Consider the following 14,626-nt stretch of genomic DNA (forward strand, 5'->3'; position numbering starts at 1 on the left):
CTATATATATATAATGTGTTTCAGAGATCGATTTATAAACTTTATGTTTGAAATAATTATCCCACACAGAGCGATAGCACAGACAGAAAAATGCTCTGGAAAGAGGACTGTTTGCAAATCATTTTGAAAGAAAAACTGAATTATTTTGATATCCTAATGATAATGTTTCCTTTTGAAAGCACTATATTTTATTGATTATTCAATATATGTATATGGTATCCGGCATTTATATACATGTACATGCATAATGAAAATCCCTTGGATATAGTTTAGTTGATTGATTGTAAGGTGTTTAATGTCCAGTGTAAACTATTTTAAACATTTCTATGAAGAAAAGAGTTTCTCATTCCTAGGAAGATTTAAGGATTTTTTTTGCACAATGTAATTTAAAGTATTAACTCCGTCTTTCAAAGAAAAAAAAATATTATTTTTCTTCATTTAAAAAAAAATGGATTTGTTTTGTGCTCAATATAATTTACTACGACCAATTAAATTGTATTTACAATGTGGTTTATATGTAGGTGTGTGCTAAATAGGGAAACAATAAACTGGTAAGTTGGTGACCATTTAGACTTCGTTTAGATGAAACACGTCTTCAAAATTAATAGTTTAAAATTGTGGCGAGTTAAAAATTGAAAAGTGAAACTTTTTCTTGTATTGTTAACTTTGCACTAAAATGTATATACAAACCTATTCTATTACTTTCCTCTGAGCAAAGTCTTAAGGGAAATATATATTGAATAACCCTATCAAATATGGTTTGTTTTAAACCGAATTAAACGTACATCAAACGGAACTGAAACTGTAGGAGATCATAGTGGGTTTAACGACAACGAGACAGCAATCAAACAACAGAAAGCACACAAGGACATCTAGTGGGCAACATATATAGTATTCACCAATAGAAAGGTGTATACACAACATGCCAATTTCTTAATCATCCCTAATTTCTTTATCATTGTGAATAAAGTTATCCCGGAAAATAGAATACATGTACTACATGTCTTTATTTAACAGAACAAATAATAAAAGATCTGGCATTAAAACTTGATTCTCCATATAATTTAAAAATTGAGGAGAAAGCAAGAAAATGAAAGTTATACAATTTAAAGAATACCAATCTTAAAGTTTAACTACTTGGAGGTATATTTCCCCCCTTCTTTTAACCTACAAGAAAACTTCCTGAGAGCCGATGTTTAAATATCCGCCTAATTTTTCCGAAATGTTCATATATAATATTAATATGGCGTCAAGTGTTTAAACAGTTATTTGCCAACCAAATCGGTATGCACGTTAAATAAATATTAAAATGTCTTATAAATAATGCTTAAAAAATGATGCAATTATATTATCAATCTTAATTTATTAATTATGAACAAAATATATATATATATATATATATTAAATGACTAAAGCAATTTGAAATTCTAAAGGATATTGTTACAATATTTCCGAAAACTGAGACTACTGTTATACATGTAGTAGTCTCAGCCGAAAACAATACGTAATTGATAATATAAGCAAGTACTAGTATGACAAACCTGAGACTACTATATGTGTTATAGTAGTCTCAGGACAAACCAATAAAAAAATTGTTGTTTGGGATTATTCATGGTTGACTAGTTCTATATTAACCAGTGACACATGTCCTAATTATTAAGAAAAGGGACAGAAAAGTATTAAACAGAAATAACCGGTTTTGCAAAACTATATTTTCAAAATTCACTGCATGATTTAAACAACTCAGGAACATATATATTAGATATACTGTTCCCAGAACAGCTTAAAAGTGTTATATTTATTTTATCTTTGTGCGTATACGAACAATTGATAGCAAGTTGAACTTCAATGTTCATGACTTACGAGTATAAGATTTCTTTTGAAATTGATCGATGAGCGGCTTTTCACAAATACCGTAAAAAAGAATATGGCGTATACGTCAATTAATGGACAAGGAACCCAACGAGAAAAATAAAATTAAGAAGCATCTATAACTAGTTTTGAGTTAGAGAAATCATTTAAATGCCATATGATTCTATTTAGGTTTGTGCGTTTTTCGATTTACGAATAAGTCAATAAGATATCCAAACAAAAAAGAAGGTAATTTAAACCAAAAAGAAGAATGCAAAAAAGATACATGAAATAAAGTAATAACATAAGTTTACAAATACGTACTTAGGTGCATTTAATGATTTAATAAAGCAACATTTGAACTTATTATTACCATTTTTTTTTAATGTAATTTTATGTTTATGTATATTTAATGTTACCTGATATGGAGTTCTTCGAAAAGATAAAATTCACTTGAATGGGTATTTCTGGTGTATATACATCTATCACACGTGCTATCTACATGTACAATATACAGAAATGACACGACTGGGTATTGTAAAGTTACTGAAGGAAGATTAACGTCAAATGCATATCCCCGGGCGAAGAATTTACTAGGTTGACAGAACGATTAGGTGTAATTTGTGCCAACTACCATCATATTGAAAAGGTTTGAATCGCGGCAATCTGTTCTTTTCTTATAATATGAATTGCGCCAATAAATGGAACTTAATTGTGCCATATTTACTTCGAAACGATTAACCTATTTACACGTACATGTAACATTAGAATACTGACTTCAACTGTTAAATAACTTTATAATTACTAAAGATATGATTATAAAATTTGAAATTATGTACTTTTAGAAAGTCTCATTCTATATGTCATGTTTTTTGTGTCAATTCTATCATTCCATCAGGTCCTTGGTTCAATATTTTGTTCTTAGTGCATTTAGGAGGCCCTTTGCGGTATTTCTACTTGTACCTGTAAATACCGGAAAGGAACTCATCAGTGCACTAAGAACAAACATTTGCAAACAAGTCTATAACATTTGGGCAATTAAATGATTGTTTTATTGGCGGAAATGAATGCTGCAGTTTTTAAAAAATAAAATGATGCAAAAAAAGAATTGGCGTAATTAAGTTGTGGCGCAAATTAATTCTTTTTCAGCGAAACTGGATATCGGCCTTCAAAACACCGTGTGTACACAATCAAAACAATATTCATCTTTTACGCAGTCTAGCCTGAGAATAAAAGTTTTGGCAACTTGTGTAGGATTTTAATTTTAGAATGTAATGAACAAGTGAGAAGATCGTTAGAAACCTTAAGTGAATCGGAAAATGAACTATGCACGATGAAAGGAAAATGTTTGGTGCGTCGATAAGAAATTCCATAGAGGCATGTGATATTTGTAAAATTTCAAGTCTTTCAATAACAACCACTTGTAGAACTGATTATTTCGATCCTTCAAATATGTGTAAAATAATTAAAATTTAAATTATTTAGTCTATTTCATATATACAATGGCAGTATGTTTATAAATACTGTAGATTTGTATTTGATCATCGATTGCATGCATAACGTCCAGTGACAAATATTGCATGTATTCGTACAAAGAACAAATCAACAACTTTTAGAATACAATTGATTGGTTATTTAAGGTAAATGATTTGCGTTAAAGTTGGTGAAACTTGGCCAGAAGCTTACCTCTAAAATAAAGAAATATAAAAAAGGCAGAGTTATTTTTTAATTCGGTATTTTACTCATACATGGACTTAAGCACTTTTTACTGTCAAAATAATAGTTTTAACACCGACAACAGGAATCACAAGCGACACTGGTTCCATAGATGTCGTCAACGAATTTTTATATATCCCTGGCAATTTTCGGTTTATATCAGACTCTGACATTAAGGGCAACAAATACCATGGATGTCTTGTCTTTTTTTTTAATACATTTAGATATAAAACATGTATCTCATATAAAGCCTCATTTATAGAACATTATATATATTTATTGTGTCAAGGAAATATTTGGATCAGAGAAATATTTGGTGGAGGAGAGAGAGAGAGAAAGAAAGAGACTTATATCGCGGTATTTGGTCTCATGTTATTCATGTCAAAATGATATGGGAGGAAACGTTTCCCCTTCGTTTTATATATATTCCATAATAAATAAATAAATAAATATATATTTTATTTGAGTGTCAAATAATGATATTAGTAGAAGATTTAATCCAATCCAAACTAATAATTGTTTTTTTTTTATCCCGCATCTTTTTATATTAAATTATTTTAACTCAAAATAATAATTGAAATAACTTTCTGAAATAAAACCCTAACATATATCAGACGCTTAACAAAACGATATACCATACGATTGATGAAACGCTAAACGATATCACATACCATACGATAAACGAAACGCTAAACGCTAAACTATACCATGTACCATACGACAAATAAAACGCTTAACGATACCATGAACCATACGATATATAAAACCCTAAACGGTGACATTTACCATACGATGAACGAACGATGAACGAACGCTGACCGAACGTTGTACGGACGCTATACGAATGATGTACGTACGATGACCGAACTCTATACGAACGATTCCCGAACGCTGTACGTACGATTCCCGAATGAAGAAAGTGTTAACTTTTACGTTACAGGGACTGTATCAAGGCTGAGTTTTCAAGTACATTCTTTATATCCAGACTGAAACTTTGTCAATAATTTTATCTGCAAGGGACACAAAATAGATACAATTGTCAAACAAGTCTTTTGTAAAAGAGATCTGATAGCGGTTTTAAATATTTCTATGGTGCTCAAATCTGCATATAAGTCTAAGTAACGTTGTGTTCATTTTAAGTTTATTTTTTAACCATTTGCTTATTACAGATCGACCAATGACAAGGTTATTTTGGTTTTTTTTTTCTTTTCAATATAAACAAAGTTAAAGCAAACGACATTTTACAGTCGGAATGGTCCTTTAACAGACGTTTACAAAAAATAAAGAGTGACCATACATTTTGTCTGCTTTTTTTTCAACCATCATTCACCTGTTTATAAGATATACATTCCAATCTATATTATTGTTAGACATACAGGTCAGATCATCTTAATGTTAAGTGCTACGTGCATAAAGTAGATCATAGATTAGTGTCTCCTCGAAACAAAGTTGCACAAAGTATGTCCATTGCAACATGTAGGCGAAGTAGAAAGGTTCTCCGATATAACAGGATACACCTCTTTAATACAAAATTTATAGACCGCAGGTCAATCTCAGCTGATGGCGTTATGCGACGACATGTTCAACTTCGCTGTATCATTGTTTCATTTGAATTGCACCAATAACGCTTTTGTTCAGTGCCTTTAAATTCTGCGGTAGGTCCTTGAATAAATTGTGAAGAGGGATGAACGGCAATATTGATATATTTCTATGCTTGCCTTAGAATAGGTTTCCTCGTCAAAGCTACATCGCAACTCTTTATTACGCCTATAAAAGTAAAAAAATACTAGTATCTCACACTTTTCCAGTTGAAAATCGTTTTAACTACTGCATGAGATTAGAATTATTCATTAATAAAAATGATTGATTTCTTTGGCTATTTGTGTCGTTCTGTTGATTTATTATTGACGTGTACCCTCATTTTAATCATATTTTGAAGATTCTTAGATGTATACATTGTAAAAATGCGCGATCCGACAATTCGTATTTTGATTACCCTTGTAGATACATTTGGCATAAAAGAAATTTAGCCGATAAAACGTGCTGCAACTCACACCATTTCCCGTATTGCTAAATGCTTAAGTAAGAAATAAACCTTTCTTTTAAGCATGTATTAGTGTCAAAAGATCAATAGCATGGTGCAAATGTTCTTAGGGATGAGATATTCTGATTTCCCTGATTATACGATAAGAAAATAATAAATCAAATGATGAGATAGTTTCATTTCCTGGTCAAAAGTTTTATTTCCAAATTTAAATTGTGTCAGGAAAAAATGATTTATATGGGCAATTCTATGGATCGAAGAAGGAGGGTGCAATTAACGTTGAAATATGAATTGATTCGATAGGGATATTTGAATTTTCATATCATACGGTACCAATGTTTTAGTACCAGATGCACATTTCGATAACTAATGGCTCTTCAGTAAAATAGAAGCGAAAGATACCAAAGGGCCATTCAAACTCTAAGTCGAAAATAAACTGACAACGCCATGGCTAAAAAAGAAAAAGACCAACAGACACACAATAGTACACAAAACACAAAATCCACGAGGCCAAAATATTTGAAAACCAAAAAAAAAAACGGATAGAAACACCGAAGCACTGCTAGAATTAAAAAGAACAAAACATTCCGAAACCCGAAGAGGAAATCAGAGCTATACATGAGGGAGATTAGGTGTTTTGTTGATTGAGAATTGTTTGATTTTATTGATTATTTATGTCATATGGTTACTGATGCTTTGTTATTGGTGTATACCTTATATTGCATTGTATTCGTATTGCATATTATCATCGTGTTTTTACTTCTCATTACGGATAAAGAAGATATAAGATGATTCAATAATTGGCAATTTTGTTCGAAACATTTGCTAATTATTTAATTAAGGCAACACTAGTTTACCAATGTTAAAACCTCATAAATCGAGTAAGAAAACCAATCAAGGTAAACAAAATAAACACTGATAAAATCGCATTTACTGCAGGCATCACCCGCCGTGTGAATCTACAATCAGTCAACAAAAAAAGTCCGGTGGGAATGGGACACAATCGCTAAAATAACAGTTGAGACTAAATTAAGGCATCGGTAGTTTACCGATGTTCAAATCTAGAAAAGCAATTTGGAATAGACAATTAGGGTAACAAACAAAAATTCAGGGAATCGGAATCGTCTTTCCAAAAGAAAGGCGAAGGATTCCAAAGGGACATTCAAACTCATAAGTCGAAAATAAACTGACAACGCCAACAAAAGGAGTAAGACCGAGGGCGTCGACAGGGTTAGCCTGTTCTGCAATTCATCCATCTACGCAATGCCAGTTCACACTCAGTCAAAATGTTACAATCGAAAAAAATTACACAATTGGTATACAAACAACTTCAAAAGACTGACGATCTTTTCGGATTGATTGTGGAATTCTTATTTTTGCATTTATGTTTTCAATTACACAAAGTAAGGCATGGCGTATTTCATCCTAACAGGAGTCATATATTAACCTATTTTTTCACTGACAGGTATGAAAGTCATATGAACAAAATTAAAGATTAAAACGTTCACCAAATGTTTACTTTGAACACCTTAGACCACCCCTGTTTTGAGTTAGGTTTGTGTTTGTTTATTCTCTAGTTTTCTGTGTTGTATTTTGTAAACTGTTGTTTGTCTTTTCGTCGAATTTCCTGTTGGCCATAGTATTGTCGGTTTTTCATTGATTTATAATCGTTTTACTTTCTCGTTGGTATATTCTCTTCATTTTTACCACGTCTTAGAATGGTTTACCATCTACGTCGTCTGGTCTTCTAAGTACCGAACTTGACCTATTCCCGAATATGACTGTTTTGCTGAGTGTAAATTCACATTGCTATTAGACGTGTCTCGGTATTTGTACATCCAACATTCATGCATTTAGTTATGATGTTTCATTTGTAATTCTGGTTGGATGTTGTTTTATGTCTTATCGTTTGTGGTTTTAATTCTATTTTTATTTTCTATATGTATGTAAAAGTAAAGACATTAATCACCTAGTTCATTTATATGATTTTTGGTTTAAAGCAACTATATGCGCAGAATTTATTTGTTTTTACACAGTTTGATTTTGAAGAAAAACCGACATGGTTATAAAATACAAATAATTACACCATTATTAACACAATTCTATATTAATATTCTTGTTATGGTTAGAAAATACATCAAATAACACCATTACAAACTTAATTCAAATTCTGTATTCTATTTTTAGAAATTTACCTGTGACGTCACTTTTTGTGGCGTTGTTTCATTCGTGTGACGCACAGTTCATTATTCTATTGTGCTGTATTTGTGTTCTGTCGTATATTAATTTTAGGTGTTCGTTGTTATTCTGTGGTTTACATGTTGAAATGTACTATTATATTATTTATTTATGTATTTCTCTGTCCTGAATGTTCTTGCATTTATGTGTACTGTATTCCTGTCACGTATTATGTCATTTTAGCGGTATTTTTAACATTGTCATATAAGCGGGAGGTTTGGCTAGCCATAAAACCAGGTTCAACCAACCATTTTTTCTTAAAATGTCCTGTACCAAGTCAGGAATATGGCAGTTGTTATCACATAGACCGTTTCTATGTATGTTGGCGTTTGTTTTTGTAGAAGTTCAGTGTTTCGTTTTGTTCCTATCTTATTTTTGGGAAGTATTTTTACAAATTCAAATGTGACGTCACTTTGTGTGTTTTTTTAGAATTTCAAATGTGACGTCACTTTGTGCTTTGAGGCTTTGGCTAACTCGGCTGTGTATTTTTATGTGTTGGATTAAGTTGTTTTATGTAATGTATCCGTTTTTATTCTGTAGTTAGTCCCCTCTTCGGTTTTATCATGTATATCTATTATATAGTCATATTATAAGATTTACTGTTTGCAAAATTATAAATTATTCTAAATAATAAGGATGTTCTTGTCCCAGGCAGAAAACCCCGGCCGTGTTAGGCGCAACTTTTTGGAAGTTTTGGTCCTCGGTGCTCTTCAGATTTGTACTTGTTTTGGCTTTCAAACTTTTTTCATCTGAGCGTCACTGGTTTGTCTAAAATGGACGAGACGCACGTCTGGCGTATTGAAATTTAAGCCTAGTACCTTTTGTTAGCTATTATTCGTGTGTTTCTTTGTCCTATATGTTCTCCCATTTATTTGTATTGTGGTCCTGTTATGTGATGTTGTCGTTTTGGTGTTGTGTTTGACGTTGCCATAAAAGCGGGAGGTTTGGCATGCAACAAAACCAGGTTCAACCAACCATTTTTTTCTTAAAATGTCCTGTACCAAGTCAGGAAAATGGCCATTGTTATATTATAGTTCGTTTCTGTGTGTGTTACATTTTAATGTTGTGTTTTTGTTGTGTCGTTGTTCTCCTCTTATATTTGATGCGTTTCCCTCAGTTTTAGTTTGTAACCCGGATTTGTCTTTATCTCTATCGTTTTATGAGTTTCGAACAGCGGTATACTACTGTTGCCTTTATTTGTTTCCTCTTATAGTTGATGTGTTTCCCTCTGTTTTGGTTTGTGACCCGGATATGTTTCTGTTAAATCGATTTATGACTATTGAACAGCGGTATACTACTATTGCCTTTCTTTATCTATGCTACCCTGAAATATCTTCAAATGTAAGTATCGATGTTTGATGCACAACAAATATCTAAATGTTACTTTTTTTATTTAAGATATCCAATTTGACTTAAAATCATAGAATGTTTTTTTGGAGAACAGGTTGAAAATTTTGTAGTAATTTCTCATCGTTGATATTGTTTAGCCGTCAGTGTCTATAAATTTATTTTATGTAGCAAAGTTTTGTAATAATTCCTTCTTTATAAATAAAGAACGCTTTAAATTGAGACTGTATAATCTCGTAAAGGCCAACATCATTTGATGACCAGTTATGTAAGGCATATTAGCTTTTATGTTCAGACAAGTATAAACATAATACATCAGACTCGTACAATTTTAACCTAATAGATTGGTCGGTTCCGAGCTTTTGTACTTCTCTAAACCTTATCACTAATGTTTTCTGATAAATGAGTCCCATGATTACATTTACTGTCTTGCCTTCCTCCAGACTTCCGAAGTCATAAAGATATATTTTTCATTCATTTATAGAGATCAAATTTACATAATGAATAGCGTTTGCAGCTTTGCATTTTCGAGTAACGAAAACGTAAGTTAATTTATTTTGATCCCCGTCTTCTCTGTATTGCCTCCCTTATTTCCCTTTCTTACAGATGTATAAACTTCAAAATTACATAAATGTGATACCAAATTATATTCATTTGAAATAACCGTTACCATCGTATTAAAATATTTTAGAAAACACATAACCTCAACAACGTTTCCTTGGATAGTTAAGCCTTTTATTTTTGTATGTACCCGGAAGATCAGTACCCTAAATATTTACGACTGACAATGCCGATCTTTATTTTTTCAAGTACGATCTATATAAGTCAGTAAATTAAATTATTCAGTGACAGGACATCATCTAGCGACAAAATTTACCATTTGGTTTTATTTTTGCCTATTATCTTGAAAATAATAAAAGATAGATATGAACTTCAAACAGAAAAAAATGATCAGCAAATCAAGATCTACAATTAAGTCTGGTGGTCGAATTCGTCAGTTGACTAGTTATTGTAGTTGATACCCTCTAATGATTTAAATTTTTACAATTTTTTGGTGTTTTTTGTCTATTATCTTGGAAATTATAATAGATAAATAGAAACTTTTAAAAGCAAAAAGGAAATAAGTGAATATTACAAAATTCTGCAGGTGTCTCTTTACAGGAGTCAGTGCCCTTGAATGACAGTTTTAATTTTTTTTTTTTTCGTTTTTGTCTAATATCTTGTAAACTATGATCAATAGATAGAAACTTTGAAAACAAAAATTATCAGCAACACTAGATCTGCAATTAGGTCAGCAAAGATGAAATTGTAAGTATTCTGATAGAAGTTTTTGCCCTTAAATTATATTCCTAGCTTTTTGTGTTTTGGGCTAAAATTAAAGAAGACAAAGACAAACTGTAAACAGAAAAGTGACCAACAATACTAGTTTGACAAAAACAGAGATTAGTCATGAACTATTTTCTAGTCCACTATGTTTGAGAGTGTCCATTGTTCAAGACGCACATAGAATATACCTAGTTGAGCTATAGTTCTTTAGAGGCTGTATTTTCTTTTGGTCGTGGTGTTATCTGTCTTTCTGTTATTTGATTCTCCACTTGCATTTTTCTTCTTTTTTTGACAGAATATTTCTTATAAATGTTGGTGTGCAGTTTTTTTTTTATCCAAAGGTTGTTTTGGCATTCCCAAAGTAGACATCGAAATCGCCATTTCTATATACTTTTGGGAACAGGAGTAAGTTATTGTGAGTTGTTACCCATTGTTCTATTTCTATTTCACAAACATCATGATAAGTTTTCCTTCGCTATTTTTACACGAAGCTGTTGCTAAATCGAACAGAATAATTCAAAAAGTGTGCGCCTATAGAGTCATGATAGATAAAAGGATATTTCAGCTGAAATTCAACGTATTATTTTATTGAATTCTATTTTTTTATATCAATAGATGGCTATGATATGCATGATTTAAACTTGAACTGGAAAGATGGTAGATCATCAGTGTATGGCATAGATAATGTGGAACTACCTCAATTCTCTCTGATAGAATATAGGACGGTACGAAGAATAGAAAGTTTATCGTCAGGTAAATATCTTACAATATTCTACCTTCTATAGATTTCACAGAATTAAATTGGTTGTGCAATGTATTTAATACACAGTGTGTACAAGTGGGACATTGCCCGATATAAGACGGAAATTATCAAATATTTAAAGTTAGTTATAGTCATTCATATGTTTTTTTTCCAAGTATCAAATAATGGTAGGATATAAATACTACAAAGTCAATCGGTGACCTAATATGGCATATACACGATCAGGATATTTAACACGAGGATAATAACCCCATATTTACTGACCCTCTATATACCATATTAGGCCACTGACAGCCCCTATAATAAATAGTATTAATAGCTAGATATTTAGATAATTGTCAGTTTTAGACGACAACATATACGTAATGCATTGCGGGAAACACTTGATCCTTTAAGTTATTTGATTTATTTAGAACATCGTTATCATTGATGTCTACAACATGACTTTACAAATGCATTAGAAAGGTCTTTCTACGATTTTTTTTGCGTTAACATCATGCAATTCGCACACTGAATTGTACTATAGTTTGCATTATTTTAGGTGGTGTACTATAGTTTGCATTATTTTAGGTGGATTTGTTTTTATTTGAATATAAAAATATTAAAATACAAAGTAATTTAAGATTAACTCTTAATATACATGTGCATAAGTAAAAACAATGGCATGAAATTTGTGCTTTCACGTCCTCGTTTATAAAAAATGAAAGTATATTCTTTATTTTGTTTTATAAGGAGTGGATTCCGTACAGCAAGCAATATTTGTTACATATATTTTGTATTTCAAAATATTAATCTGTGGTCTTTCAAAAATTATTGGCAGAAAAACATGAGTTTAAGTAATATGCTCAAACATTGATACTGAAACCAGCCATATACAACAAGAGATTATCAAAATTTGACTACTATGAATTAAGTATTTAGCACGGACAACTAATTTGCACAAAGCGTAAGTTCATTTACAAATTACTTTGGACATATTCATAAAGAGATAGGTCTAAAACAGAGGCGAAAGATACCAAAGGGACATTGAAACTCATAAGTCGAAAATAAACTGACAACGCCATGGTAAAAAAAGACCAGAAGACACACAACAGTACACAAAACAAGACATAGAAAACTAAAGACTGAGCAACACAAACCTAACTTAAAACCGAGGAGTTATCTCAGATGCTCCGGAAAGGTAAGCAGATCCTGCTCCAAATATCTAACACGTTAAAACATAAATCAGAAAATCTACCATGCTAAAACCTGAAAGGAATCCGACGTAACCATTTGTTTGAATAAAAACTATTTGCCTATCCGTTCCATCGGATGCAAATATATGTTTTCGCGAATCCCGCCCCGACAAATCTTTACTTTTCTTTTATAAGAAATACCATGTTACTGTGTTATAATATTACTTGCAACTGTGACTTTAATGACTTCAATGTCATAACTGTTTTGATATAAAAATGATTTGCCCCGTCAACCCCGTTACATTCCCTTTCCCCGAATCGTCATATAAGTTAATTATACTTCCGAATTAAGAGATCATTGAAATTCATTTCTAGAAACGCTGAAATGTGTGCACAGAAAAAGCATAAACACTAGGAAAAGAATGAAAAGTACTCAACTTAAAGTAAAGACTGTCGAATACCTTTACGAGACATTATTGCAACATATTCTTAAAAGATTAAGATGTATACTTTTTCCATGAAATGATATGTTTGTTGTTACCAATTATACATTACAAATGCTACTGGCTGGCGTGTTTCACAGGAACGTAACATTTAAACTTTAACAAAATAATAAATGAGACATTTACTATTGAACGAGACTAAATGTTATAATTTTGTTTGAAATTATTTCCATGTAATGATAGTCCTTCTTCGACTATTTTATTCTAATGAACACGAAATAAAATTCCGCTTGTCTATTTAATTCTCAAAATATATAGAACTAGTTGTTCACATAAAGTAGGCATTACGTTTATATGTCTTTCTAATGTACAATTAAATATAGAGAAACATATTAGAACGTGAAATATTTTAAAAACTGTTGAATGTATCTTTTGCTAAAATTTTTCAGTGTTGTACCTAAAATACTATTAGTATTAACCTCAAAAATAAAGTTATATTCTAGTCTTTTTGCAATTCAATACTGTTATACATGAGAAAATTTGGCAATTCTAGCATGTTCAAAGACAGCATGCAGTAACCTCTGTCCTCTTGAGGCATAAATAAGTTGTCCAAATATCTTATATTTATGCAAAATTAATTAAGCGATTTTTTTTTCATGACTTCTGGTGGTAATATTTGTGAAGGTCTATCTAAAAATTGGCCAAACTTATGATAATAGAAACATGAACTGTAGAATAAATGAACCATCATTACTGTATATGTAACACTGTTCAATGTAAAACTATCTTGTAGTATACTTGGAAGTTATAAAATCATAATAGTTCACACAATATTAAATACAAAAGAGGTTGTTCCTGAAAGCCTTTCGAAGCTGACAATGAAAGTATCCTATGGAAGCCACATAATATCAATGGAGAAAACACTAGAAACAAAAACTGCTACAGAAAGGATGAGCGCAAAATTGTTGATTAAAATTGCGAATGCACAATCTTCAATCAAACCTGTGATAGTGGCGTAACAGAATAATATTAGAACAAACGGTTTAATTCCGATGAAAAAGGCTTGAGTCATCAGATCCAAAAAAGCAACCAAAAAAACCCAAATAGCAACAAGACTAAAGACACAAAGTATCAATCAAAGAGTACTCGTAGTTACTATAAGCTATTCAAAGCCATTTGCAACTAATGAATAAATTATGTATCCCAAACTAAAATATCAATCAGTACACAACAGTGGATTTAGACTAAAACATCATACTCAGTCTGAATAAAACAACGTTTCCTTTTGCAATCTCAAAATGTAAGTATCAAAATGATATATTTGGCCAGTGATAAGTCGTAACGCGTGTGAACTTCTCGCATCTGTCAGACACCAACTTCCTGTGTGTCGATGTTCAATATTTTTATTTTGTTGAATGAACTAAAATTTGGTCACACTTAATTCACTGAACAAAACGACTTCATATTTTGGCTAGCATTTTGAAAATGATGAGTTGTATGTAATGTATGAGTATTTTCGAATATGTGAGACACTTTTTCTTGTTTTTCGATACTTTGAATTACGAATGGGGTAATCTTAGTACGCCAACGCTTGCAACATCTTGTTGATTTGGTCTTCCAGCTATCCTGAATCAAGCACCTCTAAGAATTTTTATGAAAATGAAAATTCTATTTCGTTACGAAATTAAAAATCTGCTAAGTTTTAACAACCATCAAAAAGCTT

At 31.4% G+C, this 14,626-nt stretch overlaps 1 protein-coding gene across 1 annotated transcript in view; it reads left to right on the forward strand.

Moving 5' to 3' along the window:
- The window catches only part of LOC127716490 (gamma-aminobutyric acid receptor subunit beta-like), a 93,042-nt gene that overhangs the window by 62,519 nt on the left and 15,897 nt on the right, over positions 1–14,626 (forward strand). The window contains exon 6 of the mRNA XM_052222717.1: positions 11,138–11,275. Coding sequence (XP_052078677.1) covers positions 11,138–11,275 — 138 coding nt within the window. The remainder of the gene's footprint in view (positions 1–11,137; positions 11,276–14,626) is intronic.

This window comes from Mytilus californianus, unplaced genomic scaffold (assembly GCF_021869535.1).
Source record: "Mytilus californianus isolate M0D057914Y unplaced genomic scaffold, xbMytCali1.0.p SCAF_9, whole genome shotgun sequence".
Taxonomy (NCBI): Eukaryota; Metazoa; Mollusca; class Bivalvia; order Mytilida; family Mytilidae; genus Mytilus; species Mytilus californianus.